The 19,694-nt window shown below is 36.1% G+C and overlaps 1 protein-coding gene across 1 annotated transcript in view; it reads right to left on the minus strand.

Moving 5' to 3' along the window:
• The window catches only part of LOC100026637 (cytochrome P450 2C19-like), a 31,871-nt gene extending 16,753 nt beyond the window's left edge, over positions 1–15,118 (minus strand). The window contains exons 1-5 of the mRNA XM_001377142.4: positions 14,899–15,118; positions 5,531–5,693; positions 5,106–5,255; positions 4,596–4,756; positions 1,351–1,527 (exon numbers count right to left, since the gene is read on the minus strand). Of these exons, the coding sequence (XP_001377179.2) occupies positions 1,351–1,527; positions 4,596–4,756; positions 5,106–5,255; positions 5,531–5,693; positions 14,899–15,078 (831 nt within the window). The 5' untranslated portion in view covers positions 15,079–15,118. The remainder of the gene's footprint in view (positions 1–1,350; positions 1,528–4,595; positions 4,757–5,105; positions 5,256–5,530; positions 5,694–14,898) is intronic.
• Between the last annotated feature and the right edge of the window lie 4,576 nt (positions 15,119–19,694).

A 19,694-nucleotide genomic window follows, 5' to 3' on the forward strand; every position in this document is an offset into this window, starting at 1 on the left:
ATCAATGGGGAGACTAGTCTCCCAATGATCATCAGGGGGGATTGTAAACCTCACAATTTCTTAGACTTATAAATGTTGGAAATTTCACCATTGGGAAATTTCATACTTGGAAAATTTCCTATTGATAGTGGGTCTTGGCTATTGGAATGTGAACCCCATTGGCATGAGAGTTTCCCCCTCCTACCTTATTAAGATTACTTTAGGACAGAAACCTTTTGCTGAACAATGGAAAGGACTTTGACCTATGCTTAAGCATAGAACAGGAATTTCTTTGAGTCATGATTGATTTTAGAATTGATACAATGGAGATACTTGGAATCAATCTCCACCCTACTCAGTCCTAACAGGATTGAGGAAGGGCTGCAGCATAGATCAAGATTTAATTATTTGAAAATATGACCTTCAACAGACATGTGCAAAGCCAGAGACCTCTGGGCGGTCCTGGGTTAAGCTAGAGCCTCCATTGGCACAGGGAAATTGATGGACAGGTGATTGGTAGATGTGAGAACTGAGGGGAGGGAACTTGGATGGTTTCCTTAAGGATAGGGGGGTCTGAAGACGGGGGTTGGGTGGTTTTAGGAGTTGGTCGGAGTGGTGGCAGTGTGCTCTGAGAAGCTTGCTCTGAAGGAAGCTGAAGGTGGGGGCTCTGAGACTGTTTCTCCATTTTGGTCACGTGAGTAATAGGGACTGATCTCCTTTCTTTGCCCCAGCTATCTAAGGGCTTGGGCCTTTTGACCCAGCCTAAACAGAAGGGGTATTTAAGCCCTATTCCCTTCTCTCCCCTTTCTCTCTACCTCTATCTCTCTATCTCTAATTCCTTTTTTCCTCCTGTTTGTAATTAAAACTCCATAAAAGGTTGACGGCTGACTTGAGTTTTCATTTAGGAATTACATAGCTGAATTCCTTGGCGACCTTCAATTAATATATATCAGTCTTTTAAAAGTTATTTCCTTGTCACACATGGGACTAGCCTTTCATCTCTTTTTTGTATCTCAAGCACTTAGCAAAAGCACTTGGGCCTTGGTAGGCACTTGGTAAATGTTATTAATTGATTCTGATGCTCATTTTCAAATACCGCATTCTCCTGCAAAGAGGAAAGTCTAGATCAGCAGCTGATCACACTGAGCCACAGAATTCTTCTGAATTCATTTCTAATACAGGGTTCAGTTAAGGAGCAGTGGGAGGTCAAACATGGCTCAGTTTTTAGAGAGATGTTGGCATCCTTGGGGGATAGGGATGTCTTGAGGTTTCCTCTGGTGTCCCTTCTTGTGGTTTGAAGAGACAGGGCTGAAAAACCTTTGGAATATCAGCCTGGCTTCACTGGCAACATGCTTCCCCCATGTATCCTACCTTCTGCATTTTGGAGAGGTAGCAGTCAATGTAGTCTTGAGGGTTGTTAGGGTCCAGTATCTCTTGATGCTCCTTCACTCTTTCCAAAATGAAGCGTTTTAGTTCCCGAATATTTTTAAAAAATTGGTTATGCTTTCCAGGGAGATGCACTCTGAATGCTGGTAAAAAGTTGTAGAGCTAACTCCCCGAGAAAAAGAAAACACAAAGACACGCGAGTTAGTGCCACAGAGAGACAATTTGTAATCTCTACTTTATGAACTATTCTGTTCTATTCAAAGTCATTGTATTTTTAATATTCATTTAAATTTTTCATTAATAAAAATATTTTCTCTCATCTTCACTCCATACTGGGAAAAAAGAAAAACAAAAGCATGAAATAAATCTGTATAGTCAAGGGAAACAAAATGGCACCTTGCTAATAGCCAGAAATATATGTATTATATATCTTGAGCCCATCTCTTCTGTGCCAGGAGATGGACATCAGAATTTGTTATGTTACCTCAGGAGTTCTTTAGCCTTCCATGGTGTTTATCTTTCTGGTGTCTTTATTATTATACAAATTATTTCTGCTCACTGTACTTGACATCTATTTTTAAAATCTCGTAGATCTGAAAATGTCCTTTTCATCATTTCTCACAATATAGTAGAAATTCCATAAACTTTATATACCATAATTTGTTCAACTATGATCCAGATAATTAGTATTCCATAATTTTTAGTGCTCTGAAGTCACAAAAAGTTGCTTTCCACTTTTTCAGATATAACTTTCAACTTTTTATAAAAATTTTGGAGCATAGAAGAAATAGTTGTACTTCTGGTTCAAAGCATATACAAGGGGCAGCTGTGTGACTCAGTGGATTGAGAGTCCGACCCATAGATGGGAGGTCTTGGGTTCAAATCTGGTCTCAGATACTTCCCAGTAACGTGACCCTGGGCAAGTCACTTAACCCCCATTGCCTAGCCCTTACCACTCTTTTGCCTTGGATCCAATATACAATATTGTCTCCAAGATGAATGGTAAGGGTTTAAATAAAACCATATACATAATTTACTAAATTAGAGAGATCCAAATTATTTTCTAGGGTGCCTAGGTGAATTCACAGCTACACTAAGAGTGTCTGAATGTTCTAGTTTTCCCACAGTTCCTCCAACCTGTGATATTTTGAAAAATAAAAATCAAGGCTTATCCACATTTTAAAGAAAGTCTTTGGGGTGACAATTTTTATGACAACATCTATAGTGCCAATAAATTGGTGGAATGTTTTTAAGGCATCCATTCAGGGAAGACAATGATGATTATGAAAGATGGGTATTTTCCTAAAGTAATTAGCAGACAAAACAATCAGTAATAATTAGAGAAAGGAAGCTTCATTGAAATTCAGGGAACAAGAATTCTATTCCTCTGACCAAAATGAGCTTGTAGCAGAGAGAAACCTGGCTAGAAGGCAATGCTTCTTTCTTCTCCAGACATGAGACTTTGGGAGAGCATGGTGCTGACACGTTCTAAAGGGGTGGCAATTAGGTTAAGTTGAAGGTAATTAATTAGAAACTTCTGGGGAAAAAATCACTGAAAATCAAGGAAGGTCAACTCTTGAAGTGAGAGGAAGAGAAAGGTTCTTTAGAGCAGCAAGGGTAAAAAAACTAGAAACTTCTCCAACTTGTTCTTTCTAACTTAATTTTCTTTTGTTTTTTAATGAACAACATTGTCTCTCCTTTCTCCTTGGGTTGAATTTTTTAAAACTCTTGTAAAAAAAGGAATATTCCAGCAAAAAGTCCCATGTTGCTTATTTCCATAAATAGCAGTATATGTCAAATATACTTACCAGATCAAATTGCTTACCATATCTAGGAGGAGGGAGGCAAAGGGGGAAGGAGATAATTTGGATTATATAATTTCAGAAAACTTATATGGAAAATTTTTATTATATGTAATTGGTAAAATAAAATATCTTTATTAAAATGGATGTGGAAAGGCTTCTATGGGAGACTAAAGTAAGTATTTTGTGTGTGTTTGAGGAGAGAATATTCTAAAAGCATACCAGATAATGAGCTTTCTTATTATGCTAATTAATTACTATTTCTCAAGTATTTCTCATTATATTTGAATTATTTTCATTGTGCTAATCAATTCAACAAATACTAAATAAGTACCTTATCGATGTACAATAATATATTAGATGTTCAGAGATACAACTTTCCTAAAAGATACAATTTCTACCCATGTGGATTTTATATTGTAGAAGAAGAATGGGGCAACCAGAGATACATAATTCTCAAGTAAATAATACATGACTGGTGCATCAGGAGGAAGCATATAATAATCTATGGGAGATCCAAAGAATAAAAACATTGTTAATCACAGGGAACAAGGGAGGCTTCATGAAGTAGGTGGCATTAGAGTGGGATTTTAAAGGGTGGGCAGAAATTCAACAGCTGAAGAGGGAACCTGATGGACATTCAAGGAATATTGGACAGGAGAAACAAATCCCTTAAATGAAAGAAGCACAGGAGTAGACTGTAGGACTGAGAATGATCCAGTGTGGCTCTGACATGAAGTACATGAAGTATGTAGACCAAACAGATAAGAATCAAGAGTTAAGGTGATGCCATAATTGGAGAGTCAAGAATAATAGATAAATTGGAAACTCTTTGCTCCATCTTGAGAAAGCCTACATTATGCCCCTCTGAAGGCAAAGTACTTAATTTCTCCAGGTGGCATTGATAGTAATCAGATGAAATTGAGGGAGTGTTGAGTGGAGAACAGGATTCTCTGACCAATTCAAAACTCAATAGGGAAACTAAGGCCATCATTTCATGAATTTACCACCACATACTCTCCTTACCAACAAGCGGAGGCTTTGGCTAACCATGCTGTGAAATACACCAAATTGGTCAAAGAACTGAAAGAGTTCCAAGATACCTATATGTTTTTAAGATTACTTTATAGCTCTGCTGTGGAAATAAGTTTATCTGTTCTTCTTCAGATAATGATTAAGTGAAAAGATCATTGGATTTGAAGTCAGAACAGCTGGATCAGCATGCATGCCCTGTTACCTACTTGGTAAACTCCAGCAAATCATGCCAGCTCTCTTTATCTTAGTTTCCTCCTCTAAGCAGTAATAATAATAGTAGTTGCATTCATAATAGCTAGTATTTATATAACATTATATGAGTGTATGATATACTGATCCTGTTGCTGAAATTCATCAAACAGTCACAAAAGAAGAAGACATCTCTGATCTTACCTGTATCCATGGTTTGGTAAACAGTTGAAAGTTTTCATTTAATAAGCTCATCAGATATAAAAATTTCTCATCTTTGTACTTGAATCGTTCACGGAAAAGTATAGAGCAGATCACATTGCATGGAGCACAGCCAAGGATGAAGGTGGGATCATTAGGCTGACCTAATGTTGAAAAAAATTGCCAAAAGTAGAAAAAAACAGCCTTATCAGCAATGTTTCCAATCATGTAGAAACTGGTGCCTCTTCCATTCATACCTGGATTTGGTGTTTAATTCCTCTCAGATTATTTTCCTGGATAGTTTCTTTTATGTAGTAGAGGGAGGCTAGATAGATAAGATGTAATATCTGAATAAGAAAAGCAAGAAGGGAGCTCTATAGCTAAACAGAATGGTTAACTAGTCAATGGACTAAGGCAGAGACTTTGAATGACCCCAAAGCAATTAGTATGTAGGACTAGAATGTGTGAGTAGTGAGAACCCACAGACTCAGAAGACAAGAACTGAAAGCCAACCTTTTGTCTTCCTGAGTTCCTCCACCAGGCATTGGGCTTCCTCCTGAACTCTCTCTTCAATGCTTCTCTTCCCCATCCCAAAGTTCCTTAATGTCATCAAAGAAAATCTCCTGAGTTGTTTCCACCTTTCTCCACGACTGAAAATAACTCCTAGACAATGGAGAAGATGTGGGTCATTCTAAAAATCAAGGCAAGAGGTGGACACTGTGCATGGTAGCTAAGGAGTTTCTAGTTTAACTCATTTCAGACAAAATTCAATGCAACATGGTAGGTATCAGATCTCTACCACTTGAAGACCTTGTGCTATGTTTTGAAATAGAATATTAAAAATAAAAGCCATTAACTGCTCTATGGATGTAGACTTGATGTGATATATTCTACCATACCTTTTTTGTTTTTCAGTGACTTGAATAAACTAAGCTTACCTTGTCCTTTGATTGCATCTTCAAATATCGGTACATTTCCTCTCTCCATAAAAATATCTCCTTTATCAATTAGAGCTTCCTTCACAATGTTATATCCATGTAGCACCACAACACGCTGCATTCCAAAATAAATAGTATATATGGAGCCGTATTTTTTAGCCAGCTATGTAAAGAATGCCAAGAAACAGAGAGGTTAGTGTGAAACTTCAAAAGGTGGAAATCTATCCCAACAACTATATCACAGTATGCCATATGTCTGTGTATATGTATGTAGCTATTCACACATAAAATCAAATGTTAATGAATTCACCAAATACAAAATAATGAGGTATGAGATAAGGTAGTAGTATTTTCATTCTCTTTAGTTTTACTCCTTTGAAATCCTTATCATTGCATTTTTCTAATGTAGAATTTCCTTGTGTGTTCCATTGGTAACTATTTAAGAACTAGAGATGTTGGGTATATGACCTATGGGAGATTTATAGGAAGACATGGGGGGAAAAACCACCTGGGGTATAGATGTGATTATGATCTCCTTTCAAAAGTCCACTCTTGTTGCCTCTCCTTCTCAAATTTCTTAAATTTTTGCAGTGGTTCTGTCATCAATATTAAACTCAAACTGATCTCTCCAAATTTACTAATGGTCTCTAAATTGCCAAAGTGGATGGCCATTTCCCAATCCACATTCTCCTAGACCTTTTCACTGTTGACTACCCTCTTCTATCTGGGTTCTCTAATCCTTCTCTCTCTGTCTTTGTCTATTTTCTTCCTACTTGTCTAATTAGTCTATGTCCTTTACTAGATCATAATACAAAATAAACGACAAATTCATGGATATTCCCTGGTTCTGTCATGGACCATTTTCTCTTCTCTCTCTACATTCTTGCTCTTGATAACTACATCATCACTATGAAGATAAATCCTAGATGTAGACATCTTGACCTATTATCTCTCTTGAATATCCTTAGACTTCCCATACATCATAAGTATAAAGTGGAATTCAGTATCTTTTCTCTAAATTCAATATTTTTTTCAAATTTTCTAGTTCCTGGCTAAGGTGCCACTATAGAAGCAAAGATCATACCATTTACTACACTGATCAACAGATTTTAGTGGCTTTCTATTACCTCTGAGATAAAATATAAACTTATCTCACATTTCAAATCCTTCACAACTCACTTGGGATGAATAATTTCAGAATCCTTATTGCTCTTGACTTATTCCATGACTCAGAAGAATTAGTCTTCTTACTCCTTTTCAAAAACACTAATTTCCATTGCCTTGCTTTTGCAATACCTATGCCCAAGATGTACTCCTTCCTCGCAGCTTTCTAGTAGAAATCTTAAATTTCACAAAGCTTAATTCATGTGCCACTTTCTATATGATATCTTTTCTGACACTTTCACCAGCTACTAGTACCTTCCTCTCTAAATAGATTATTTATTTTGAACATATTTTTATGACAAACTCTCTCATTTCCCCAGGAGCTTATTTCACCACGGTATACCCAAAAAGAAAGAGAGAAGGGTAATAGCTCCTAGGGGAATTCAAAAAGGTCTCCTGCTAAATCTGGGCTTTGAGCTGAGTCTTGAACAAAATTAGGAAAAATAAAAATTAGAGATGAAGGAATAAAGCATTTTAGGCATGGGGGGGGGGGGAATTCTAGTGCAAAGATTCAGAGATAGGAGATTGAGTTTCATAGACACAAGTCTTGTGAGGTTCAAATGAGTTAATGATATACAGCAATTTGTAAATTTTAGAGCCCTATGTGAATGCCAGCTATTATTATTATTATTACTACTAGTCTTCAGGTACCAAATCTACACTATGTTGATAAATAACATCATTCTCTGAGCTTTGTACAATACTCCTGCTTGAACTCAAACAATTCTTATAGAGTAATAGAGAGGTTCAGGCAAATGTTGAACACTGGGCCTTTTGGGGGGAAAGTATATTGTAAAAATGTTTATGTTTTAGTTTCATTTTTAACAATTTATCTTTTGTTTTCTTAGCCTAAACAGTCAATAAAATAATAAACCCCATCTCAGTTGGTAGCATTTACTGATTTCTAAGGTGTACATTGTCCTTTTGAAAAACCTAACAATCAGCTTCAGGAAGAAGTTAGAGCTCCCTATAGCAAATCTATCCAAATGTGATATTGATGGAAATATATAACAAAACTGGATTAGTAGGGGACTTCAAATTTCCCTTCTCAGAAGTAGATGAATCTAACCATAAAATAAAAAATAAAGACTTGAAGGAGATAAATAAAATATTAGATAAGCCAGATAGAATAGATATCTGCAGAGAACTGAGTGGGAAAAAAAGGAATACACCCTTTTTCTAGTGCTGCATTCTATCTTTATGAAAATTGACCATATATTAAAACAAAAATTTTTATAATTAAATAGAGAAAAGCTTAAATATTAAATACTTCTTTTCCACACTATAATGCAATAAAACATATTTAATAAGGGACCATGGAAATGTAGAATCAAAATTAACTGGGTACTAAATAACTTAATGTTTAAGAATTTGTTTTCTGAAAAAGATAATTTATAGTGACAATAAGTAATTTTATTAAAGAAAATTCTAATAATGAGACAACATATCAAAATCTATGAGATACAGCAAAAGCAATAACTACAGGAAATTTATATCTCTAAATGCATATAAAATAAATAATGAACAGATTAATGAATTGGGTGTGGTATTAAAAAACAGAAAAAACAAATTAAATATCCCAATTAGATACTAAATTATGAATCCTAAAAATTAAAGGTGTGGTTAACAAAATTGAATATAGGAAAAGCACTGAATTAATAAATAAAAGTAAGAGCTGTTTTTATGGAAAAAAAGGAAATATAGATAAACCATTGGTTAATATGATGTTTAAAACAGAGAATAAAACCAAATAATTAGCATCAAAAATAAAATGGTATAGTTGCCACTATTGAAGATAAAATCAAAACAGTGATTAGGAGTTATTTTTGCATAATTTTAGGTAAAATTTTTAATAATTTAAGTGAAATGGAAGAGTAGTTACAAAAATATAAATTGCCTAGATTAATAGATGTGAAGATTGTATTTAGCCATCGCCAGATTGTAACAATGAAGATACTTAACTCTTTCTTTATTGTGAAGATAAAATTGTAATCTCCAGATTGTAACAATGAAGGTAATTAGCTCTTCCTTTATAGTGAAACTAGAATTGTAAGATACAATTTATTTTTAGATTTTAACTACAAAAAGGTGTTAAGTAACTATAAAAGGTGAATTAACCACAGAAAGGTGTTAAGTAACTACAAAAGATGAACTTACCAAAAGAGGTGTTAAGTAACCCAAAAAGATATAATCTTACCAGAGAAGGTGAGAACTCAAGAGTGGGCAGTCCTAGAAAAAATCTAACCAAAGAAGGTGGGAACTAAAGAATTGGAAATCCTGGAGAAAAGCATCTGCTATGATTGGTAGATGTGAAATTTAGGGGAGGCGATACAAGAGAAAAAGATCTTTAAAAAGAGGGCCAAAAGGCAGAAGGAAAGCATTCAGACATTGTGATCATTTGGATTCATTTGGATTCAAATTTGGATCATTCATTCAGATTCAGACATTTGGACATTCAGTCATTCGGGCACTGACTTGGGGGAGTGACTGGAAGACAGACCCTTGAGGAGCAATCTGAACACAGACACTCAGACTTCTTTTAGACTGTCACCATTGGTGAGTGAAAAGCTGACTTAGTGATCCCACCTTTCTGGAAGTCTGAAGTTAAGGCCAATCTTCTTGAGACTCTCTTCCACTGGCTGGGGCTTAGAGATTCTAACTGTTATCAGAAGAAGCCAGAGTCTCTCTCTCTCTCTCTCTCTCTCTCTCTCTCTCTCTCTCTCTCTCTCTCTCTCTCTCTCTCTCTCTCTCTCTCTCTCTCTCCCTGTTTCTCTCTGTCATTCTTTAATATCTTCCTTCTATTATAGATATTATAAATAAAATTACCATAAATCCCATTTACTTTAGTAATTTCTTTTTGGGATTTAGAAATTAAATCCCTGGTGACCACCTAATAACATATTTGAGTCCAACCATAATTAACTTTAACACAGAGGAAGAAAAAGAATACATATATAAACTGATTTTGGTAAAAAGAAATTGAACAGGCCATAAGTTAGCCTCCTAAGAAATAAATATTAGGACCAAATGGATTTTCAAGCAAATTTTAACCAAACATGTAAAAATCCAATATTAAATAATTTCTTTAGAAGAATTTGTAAAGAATGAGTCTTATCAAATATTTTTTATGAAACAAATATGCTTCTGATGCCTAAACTAGGATGAGCAACAATAGAAAAAGAAAATTAAAGAACCATTTCACTAATGAATAGAGGTGAAAATTTTAAAATAAAATATTAGCCTGGAGACTATAGCAATGTATCACAAATATTATACATTAAGACCAAACAGGAATTATAGCAAATATGGCAGAATGGTTTTATATAAGGAAAATAACATAATAGATTAAATTGACAACAAAAGTAACAAACATTATATAATTACATTAACATATGCAGAAAAAACTTGTGACAAAATGTAATTCATTCTTGTTTAAAGACTTGAAAACATAAGGATAAAAGGATTTCCTAAGTATAAAAGTATATATTTTAAGCCATCAGCAAACATCTATAATAAGAATAAATTAGGGGGGCAGCTGGGTAGCTCATGGGGGCACCTGGGTAGCTCAGTAGATTGAGAGCCAGGCCTAGAGATGGGAGGTCCTGGGTTCAAATCTGACCTCAGCCACTTCCCAGCTGTGTGACCCTGGGCAAGTTACTTGACCCCCATTGCCTAGCCCTTACCACTCTTCTGCCTTGGAGCCAATACACAGTATTGACTCCAAGATGGAAGGTAAGGGTTTTAAAAAAAAGAATAAATTAGTAGCCTTCCCTATAACATCAGTAGTGAAACAAGGAATCCCATCACCTCCAGTATGATTTAATATTGTGTTAGAAATTATAGCAATAGAAATAAGAGAAGAAAAAGAAATGGAAGGAATAAGAATGGGCAAAGAGATAGTAATGTATTGCTTTTCAATGATAATACGATAGTATTTATGGAAAATTATAGAGATTCAACTAGAAATTAGCTGAAAATATTTTTAAATTAATTTAAATTTAAACTTTTTAAAATTTAATGAATAAAAGGTAAAATAAATTAAATTTTAAAAAGATTTTAGCAAAGGAACAGGATATAAAATAAACCCATATAAATATTTAGTGTGTATATCTCAACAAAGTCCTGTAAGAAGAGATAATAAGATATAATCCATTTAAAATAATCATAGAATAAAATATCTAAGAATGTCTCCTAAAACAAACTCAGAAATTTCAGGAACATAATTATAAAACACTTTAAAATATAATCAACTTTAAATTTTTGGAGAAATAATAATTATTGATAAGTTGGCAGAATGAATATAATTTAAATGACAATCTATTCATACTTTGCAACTTGGTCTATATCTGAAAGAGATTAAGGAAAGAGAAAGGACAGAGACAGAGAGAGATATGTAAATATCTATAGATACAGGTATGTGCCAGGAGCCATCAAAGACACACTGTTGATCACACATGGAAACTTGGGTTTGGAAAGTGACCCCCAGGAAGGATGGAAACTTCCACTCAGCCCCACTCTGTGTGACTTCTCTCACTAACACCACTTATTATTGGAATTGTTCCCCAGGAAAAAAAAAATAGATGAAAACAACATGCCTGCAAGGTTAATACAAATGTTCCACTCTATCCTCCCAGAATATTACCAAAAGATCATACTTACAGAATTAAAGATTCCTATGTACCCATATAAGTGGGAAACCCCCCTTTCCTAGGTTTAAAACCTCTAACACAACTGCATTTTGATTCTCCACCCCCACTACAAACCAGGAATGAGAGGTATATTAATTACCTCTCAGGCAGAGACTGGTACATTATACTTCACTGGTTTATTGTGCAAACTGAAGCCTAGATACCTTAGTGAAACATTAGAAAAATGAAAGCCTGATATTAAAAAAATAACTAAAACTGGGTTATGTTTTTCCTACCCTTTGACCCAGTACTTAGCAGCAGTGTTTTGTTGATTATCTCCCAAGGAATCCTGATTGATTGTATCAGTTCATTAAAGTAATAAATAATCACTCTTAGCCTAACCACATGTCTAGCACCTCATGGTTTATGGGGAACTGACCTCTAGTTACACTGCCCATGAAGAGAAAATATTTATATTTAGTAAAGCTTCTTGTCTGTTGTCAGAATGTATAGCAACATAGTATGTAGGATAATCATAGAATGTTAATTAAACAATTTGTTTAAAGTTAATGTATGACTTATCCAGTTATCTATAAGGAAAAATGTATATAGAAAAATGAATCTTGGTGCCAAGTACCTGTGTAACCAGAGGGTATAAAAATAAACGTTCAGCCAGTAAAGGCGGAGCAGTTTTTCTGTGAAGACTGTGCTGCAGGTTGAAAACTAAAGCTGCTTCCCATTCATTATGCCCAGGCCAACATACCCAGCCAAAGGACCCCTGATGCTGGGGAGAGGGTAGGTCCCACCTGCGGCAGGTATGGGCATGTTATCTTATTAAACTGGGATCCTCTTGAGGCCAGGGATCATCATGTTTTTCTTTTTTATCCTTAAAGACCTAACAGAATGCTCGACACAGGTTGTTGTTGTTGTTCAGTTTCAGTTGTGTTGGACTCTTTGTGATCCCATTTGGTATTTTCTTGGGGAAAATATGAGTGAGAAGTGGTTTGCCATTTCCTTTCTCAACTCATATTAGAGGAGAAAATGGAGGCAAACAGAGTTAGAGATTGGCCCAGGATCATACAGCTACCAAGTATCTGAGACTGGATTTAAGCTTAGGTCTTCTTGACTCTAGGCCTCACTCTCTATTGCACCATATCACCTACCTGGCACATGCTACATGCTAAATGACATTTTATGAATTGATTAAGTAACTGACTAATTAATTGATTGGAGAAAAAGTTCTTGCATATTCTGTCTAGATGAAAAGGCCCTAATGAAATAACCTCTTCATTACAGACTATCTGCTGCTGAAGGACAAGTCTAGCCAATATCAGTATATTTGCATATTTCTAAACCATTTACATATTGAAAACTGGGCTACCATTTTTTTCCTTTCGTTTTAAAGATTATCAATAAAATTTTTGATCCCCTAACCCATTCCTCCCTTAAACTCTATAAGGTTAATTGCACTATTTTAGGTAGTGGGATGATTTTGGGGAAAACATATCATGTTATTACAGGATTGTATATAATTATGTGGGTGTAACAATGTCCTGTAAGCAATAAAGAAAAGGATGGTCTCAGAGAAATATGGGAAGACTTGTGTGAATTCTTGGAGATTGAAGTGAGTAAATAAAAAAATCCATATAATAAAAATGATATTACAAAAACCAATAGCTTTGAAAAACTTAAGCACTATAATGCCCATATTGTGAAGCCAGTATTGCTGGGAATTCAGGATGGAACATGCTACCCACATCCTGCTAGAAATACTATGGACTCAGGGATCAGATGGAGACATATTCTTAGACATGGTGTATGAATTGAGAATTTGTTTTGCTTGCTACATATCTGTAATAAGGATCTTATTTTTTATGGGACCTTAAGGCATAAGGGGAAAATAATGTATTTCTATTGTTGAAATAAAAGGATATTAAATAATTAAGTAAAACTAGCTCTTCTCATACTACTTACTTACTTCTCCTGAACATAACCTCTCTATTAGTCTCCTTTTTCGCAGCAATTCCCAGGATATATCATTCTTCTTGGTAGGGAAAACAATAATAAAATAATAAATGAACAGCTCTCCCTCCTATCTGTTGTGGACATTATTGCCCAAACATCTAAACAAAAAAAAATATCCTTTCCCTTAGTCAATTTTGCTTTCCCTTCAATAGAACTTTCAAAAACAACTCTGTTGTTCTCATCTTCACTAAATTAAACCTCAGATCATTCTGTGGTTAGCACTTAACATGTCTGCAAGACAACTCATTTGTTTCTGCACACACCAAAACTACATCTAAACTTGTCCATTTCTCTTCCCCAAGAAGTGGGCTACTTTTGAAGAACTTCCATTCATCCTGATTTAAACCACAGATTCATTCTTGACTTTTCATTCTTGTTTATTACAAATATTCAGTAAGCCATTGGCAAGTCTGTATATCTCCCACATCTATTCCCTCTGCACCCTTCTCATGTTCACTGACCCAGTTAAGACTCTCATGCTCCCTGACTTTGACTATTTTTATGGGTCAGTGAGACAGGCACATAAACTGACTAATTCTGTGAGTTATCCTAAAGGAAGGAGAAAGTGAAATGCAAGAGGCATGTCAAACCACTGCAAAACCACTTGGAAACTGGTAGAGACAGCCCAGAACTGTTACTCAAGAGTGTTTGGGAATAGCCCATTTATATCAATGGCTCCTGCATCCAGCACAAACCAATCATCATTTAAATGAGGTGAGATCACTGCTGAGAAGCATCCTACCTTTTTCACCACTTACTAATACCAATTACTAAACACCTGAGCCTGTCAGACAGGTAAGCCCAAGATTCCTAGGAGAGACAAAGATCTGTAGACCACCGTTTCTTCTTCCATAAGAGCCACCCTCAAAATTAGCCCTGGAAGCAATCACCTGGCAGTTGCTTCTATCCATCCTGCAGTCACAGACAAAGAAGATTAGAAAAGAAAAGTCCCACCACCAAAGTCCCGGGCACTCCCCAGTGATTCAGTGTCAGAAAAAGATATGATTTTTTTTTTTAGAGTCAGAAAATAACATTAAATGTGTTGTATTATATTTTGATTTGTTAATGTGTCTCAATGAGCACAAGGTCTTTCCCACTGGCATGCATCTGAAAACTCTTACTCTGTTATCCCCAAAATATTGAGCACATAGTAGGCACATAGTAAGTTATTTTTAATCTATTTTTCAATAATCTCCAGGTTCTAATATTTCTCCTCTGCTGTGAATAATCCATACCACTAACAATTTAATATTCCTATAAAACAGTTCTGACAATGCCATTCTTCTTCTCAAAAGCCTGCAGGAGCTCCCTAGTGCCTCCTTAACTTGGTAATTAAATGCCTCCATAGATGGCTGCCACCCAAAGGTCTTTGACAAGATATTCAGTGTAAGTTTGACATTGCTAATGCTAATCAAATATAAAGCCACACCATCCATTATGTAGGAATCTAAATCAACATGAGACCTGATTTAATTATTCATGTGAAGTCTTTGTGTTTCAACCCCATAATACAAGCAGCTTGGATCCAAACTTCAAATCCATCCCCTTTACCTTGGACATTGTTGCAGCCATGTTCTTGAAATCAAATTGCAGGAGGTTTCCAAAAATGGGAAGAGGAGTGGGACCTGGTGGGAGCTTCCCCTTTTTGGTCCCATGGTTCCATAAAGATAAGAAGATCAGAAAAAGGACACAAGTCAGGAGGACAGTTGTGGTGAGTCCCCAAGGCTCCATTGCCAGAGAGATGGTCCTACAACTTTCAGAGGTAATGGGCAGCTCAGTCTCTTATATTCAGTCATAGAGAACATGGGGTGGGATTTCTCAGCCAATAAGAGGATAGTCCTTGTAGATAAACAAGATTTCTTTTATATTAACCCAGATTCGTTTAGTAATCAAAAGGTTATTAAGGGAATGTCCATGTATTTGTTACTTTGGAATCTGTCCCAGACTACCTTGACACCAAAATGGGACTGTAAAAGTATGTTGTCCAGCTTATCTTGTTGGGGAGGAGGGGTCATAGGCTGATGACAATCAAATTTCTGTTGGCTTTTAGATGTATGTTGAACTACGAAGAGAAAAAAAAGGTCCAAATTCATCCTGAGAGAAGGGGGTTATTGTGTTCACTTTGTCAGATCCTGCAGGTTTAACTTTTTAGTAAACAGATTAGGTGTGATCTCCTTGCCCCCTGAGCTACACTGGGCTTAACTGACTTCTTTAACATCGTTCTTCTTTCTCCAGCTTGAAGAAGATTCTTCTTGTGAGAGAAGGTGGCCACATAATATGCACTGATATGATCTGACTTCTTATTCTTCTCTTTGAGTAATGACCCCATCTGACCTTGGGGCGATGCCCACCATCTATGCCTTCTTTGTTCTTCTTGCTTTCCTCATTTTGGGTATCAAAATTTTTGTATCCCTTTGCATCTTCTGAGCTTTAGTCTTCTTAACCTTTCATGTTGGTGCCTTTTCTTATACCAGACCTTGGTTAAACACATCTTCCAATGAGGTGTTGATATTTCCTTTGATATGGTCCAATGCTATGATACAATATGATTCCATGGATATATTTCCTCCTCTACTATAAGTCACTACTGACTCCATGGCAAAGCATGAACCCATCTCTCTCACAGACCTCCATGGATTACCTGCCCCATTGTAGCCTGGAGGACAACCATAAATCTCAGATTGAGACTATGACCAAAGGCACTTTTATTCTTCCTGGTTTTCTCCCTTGGACAGAGATGGAACCCATTTCTTTGATTTATACTGACCTCTGCTTTCATGTTAGGTGCAAGACTCTGAGCATCCTTTCAGAATATATGCTTTGTCCCATGTTTGACTTGCCCACAGACCCTTAAAGTTTCAAAAGTAACATAATGTACTCTCAACTATCAACACAAAGAGAGAATTTCAAGAATTGTTGATCCTGACAAAGATACTTGAGCACGATGTCATCTAGTCACCATTCTCTCATTGTCAACTCTTGTATTCAGAATTCCACTCCTTGGTAAAGTTTGTTTAAAGATGCTATTCTACCAAAGTCTATTGCTCTTTTGGAACAAAGGAGATTCTGAGAGTTTCAGAAACAAAGTTAAAAGATAAGGAAATAAAATTGTTGCCCAGGGGTGTGTTAGAACCAACTCAATACAGATCAAAAGAGCTAATTGTTAAATTTCTAAGTGTGTTCCATTTACAGTTTAAATACCCAACATATTGCAAATCAAGTTTGATTTATTCTTCTATTTCTAGACTTAAGTGATGATGGTGAAAATATTAATAATGCAGATCCAACTGAAACCTGTGACAGGTTTAGTCAGCCACTAAATAGTTACCAGAACCTCATGCTATTTTGGCCCTGTGGAGGAGTCTTAGAAGCACTCAACAAGAGCTTTGCAGCTTGCAAATGTATGAATGTCTCCATTGATATTGTCACTGAAACCATGATGTATATAATAATAATAATAGGGAAGGAAGAAGAAGGTGGAGGAGGAGGAGAAAGAAGAAGAAGAAGAAGAAGAAGAAGAAGAAGAAGAAGAAGAAGAAGAAGAAGAAGAAGAAGAAGAAGAAGAAGAAGAAGAAGAAGAAGTAAGAAGAAGAAGAAGAAGAAGAAGAAGAAGAAGAAGAAGAAGAAGAAGAAGAAGTAAGAAGAAGAAGAAGAAGAAGAAGAAGAAGAAGAAGAAGAAGAAAGAAGAAGAAGAAGAAGAAGAAGAAGAAGAAGAAGAAGAAGAAGAAGAAGAAGAAGAAGAAGAAGAAGAAGAAGAAGAAGAAGAAGAAGAAGAAGAAGAAGAAGAAGAAGAAGAAGAAGAAGAAGAAGAAGAAGAAGAAGAAGAAGAAGAAGAAGAAGAAGAAGAAAAGGAAGGAAGGAATAGATAACATTTATAAAGCATGTTCTATGTCCCAGGAATTGTGCTAGAAACTTTGTAATTATTTTCTCACTTAATTCTTACAATAACATAAGTATGTAGGTGATATTGTTATTCCCATTTTACAGATGAGAAAACTGAGACAAATGGATGTTAAATAGTCTGATAATAATAGCAGAAATATCATCCTGCCTCTACCACCAGCTACCATTCTGAATTTGGTCAAGCTGCTTCCTAATCTTCAGTTTCCTTCCCTCAGTACTGACAATGTTGGACCAGAACCCTAGTTATCAAAAAGTTATCCTGTGACCCCCTCCCACCTAATCATCCCCACCCAGTTTAAAGGTCATCAGATTTGAGCACAGATATCTGAAGAGATTTACACCAGGCTTTACACTCAATGAGTGTCAGGCAGAACCTGCCTGAACCTGCACTCTCCCAAACTGAGATGAACTTTGTTTATGAGACACATGAACCTTGGTGACTACCTGTGGACTCTATTGAACTTCCATTGAACTTCTGAACAGGTTAAATTTTCTTATATGCATTTCAGCAGCAACTTTGTCAAAGATCATGACAATGACCTTTGCCTCTTGGGATTAGCTGAGACCCAGTATATTCGGCTCCAGCCCTTCAACTTCACTCTATTTGTGCCACTCATTTTAAGTGTGTTTTTTTGTAAAGAGCACATTTTCAGGTAATGTTTTTTTTTAAAAACCATTTTGCTCTCCATTTTCTTCCTATGTGTGAATGTATCCCTTTTACTCTTATTATCCTAGTAATAGCTGTGCATGTCCATCAACTCTGTTCCTCCTCACTTTGTTCCCCTCTTCCTTTCTTTTCTCTGTATTCCTCCTCAGATGTCCAATTGCCTTCAACTTCTCCAATTCACCTCCCTTCCCCAAAATCCTCCCTTATGCTTTCTCCTTGCCATCCTAATTCAAAATTAGCCCATCTTTGCAAAAGCTTTTCCCTTGTCCCTTCACTCTTTCCTTTTACTTCTTATTCTATACACCTTAACAAAAATTTCTTCCTTGTCCTTCTAACCATGCCCCCCCCACTTCTTCTTATTTTCTTCTTCTTCTTCTTCTTCAACCCTTACCTTCCATCTTGGAATCAATACTGTGCATTAGTTCCAAGGCAGAAGAGTGGTAAGGGCTAGGCAATGCAGGTCAAGTAACTTCCCCAGGGTCACATAGCTGGGAAGTGTCTGAGGCCAGATTTGAACCTGGGACCTCTCGTCTCTAGGTCTGGTTGTCAATCCACTGAGCTACCCAGCTGCCCCTATCTTCCTACTTCTTGATATGAGTTTAATTCTAAAAATTCATCTCTATATTGTTGTAAGAATCTCTCCCTTATCCACTTATTTTACCTTATCTATAGATATGTACTTTCCTCTTGGTATACCTCCCTTCCCTCTCTTTTCTTATCCCCTTACCCTCCTTTATCTTAACCCACCTTTCCTTCTTTTATTCCCTCAGTTACCCAAGGGGACTCTTCATCCCTCCTTTATTTCATCTCCCTTCCCTCCTATTTCTTAGGAAAAAATTTCCCAATTGTGTATGTTGCTCTCTCTTTATCCCAGGTCTGATAAGAGTAGGGTTCTATTACCACAAACCCTCCATGTTCTCCTTTTTTCTCTGTGGCAGTTTCTCTATTCAGTCCTCCCCTATATGAGATAGCCATTCCATTCCATCTACTCCTGGTCTACTCCTCTACTGTTTCAGCTCATTCCATTCCATTCACATTGACTTCAATTCTTCCATCCACCCATGATCCTTCAAAATACCCAGAGATTGAGGTCATTCCCAGGGACCACAGATAATATCTTTCCATATAGGAATCAAACAATTGACCTTTGGAGTGGATTGTAATTAGTCTTCCATTACTTTTATATGTTCCTTTTTCCTTTTTTTTTTACCAAATACATGCAATAAAAAATTTCTAAACAATTTTCTGAAGTTATACGATCAAACATATCCCCCTCCCACTCTATCCTCTCCCATCCCAGAGCTGGAAAGCAATTCAATCTGAGTTATATAGGTATTATCATGCAAAACATTTCCACATTATTCAATTTTGTAAGTGAATAATTATATAAAATAAAACATCAAACCCAAATAAAAAAGTGAAAAATCATATGCTTTCATCTACATTCTGCCTCCAACAGTTCTTTCTCTGGAGGGGATATTTGTCACAACTCTTTCAGATTTGTCTTGGATGATTTTATTGCTGAGAGTAGCAAAGTCTTTCACAGTTGATCATTGCACATGATAATGCTGTTACTGAGTACAATACTCCCCAACCCAAAAGAAAGAGAGAAAAATAACTGGCAAACACACATGCAATATAGCCCTCTTACCCAAACCTTCTCCTTGATGGATTTGACTTCTCAGGACCCCTGAACTCATTAAAAATAATTTCTGCTATCCATATTAGTCACTCTTTTGTGACAAGGAGAAAGTCAGAAAAAAAGCAAGAGAAATTC

The sequence above is a fragment of the Monodelphis domestica genome, chromosome 1, assembly GCF_027887165.1.
Source record: "Monodelphis domestica isolate mMonDom1 chromosome 1, mMonDom1.pri, whole genome shotgun sequence".
Taxonomy (NCBI): Eukaryota; Metazoa; Chordata; class Mammalia; order Didelphimorphia; family Didelphidae; genus Monodelphis; species Monodelphis domestica.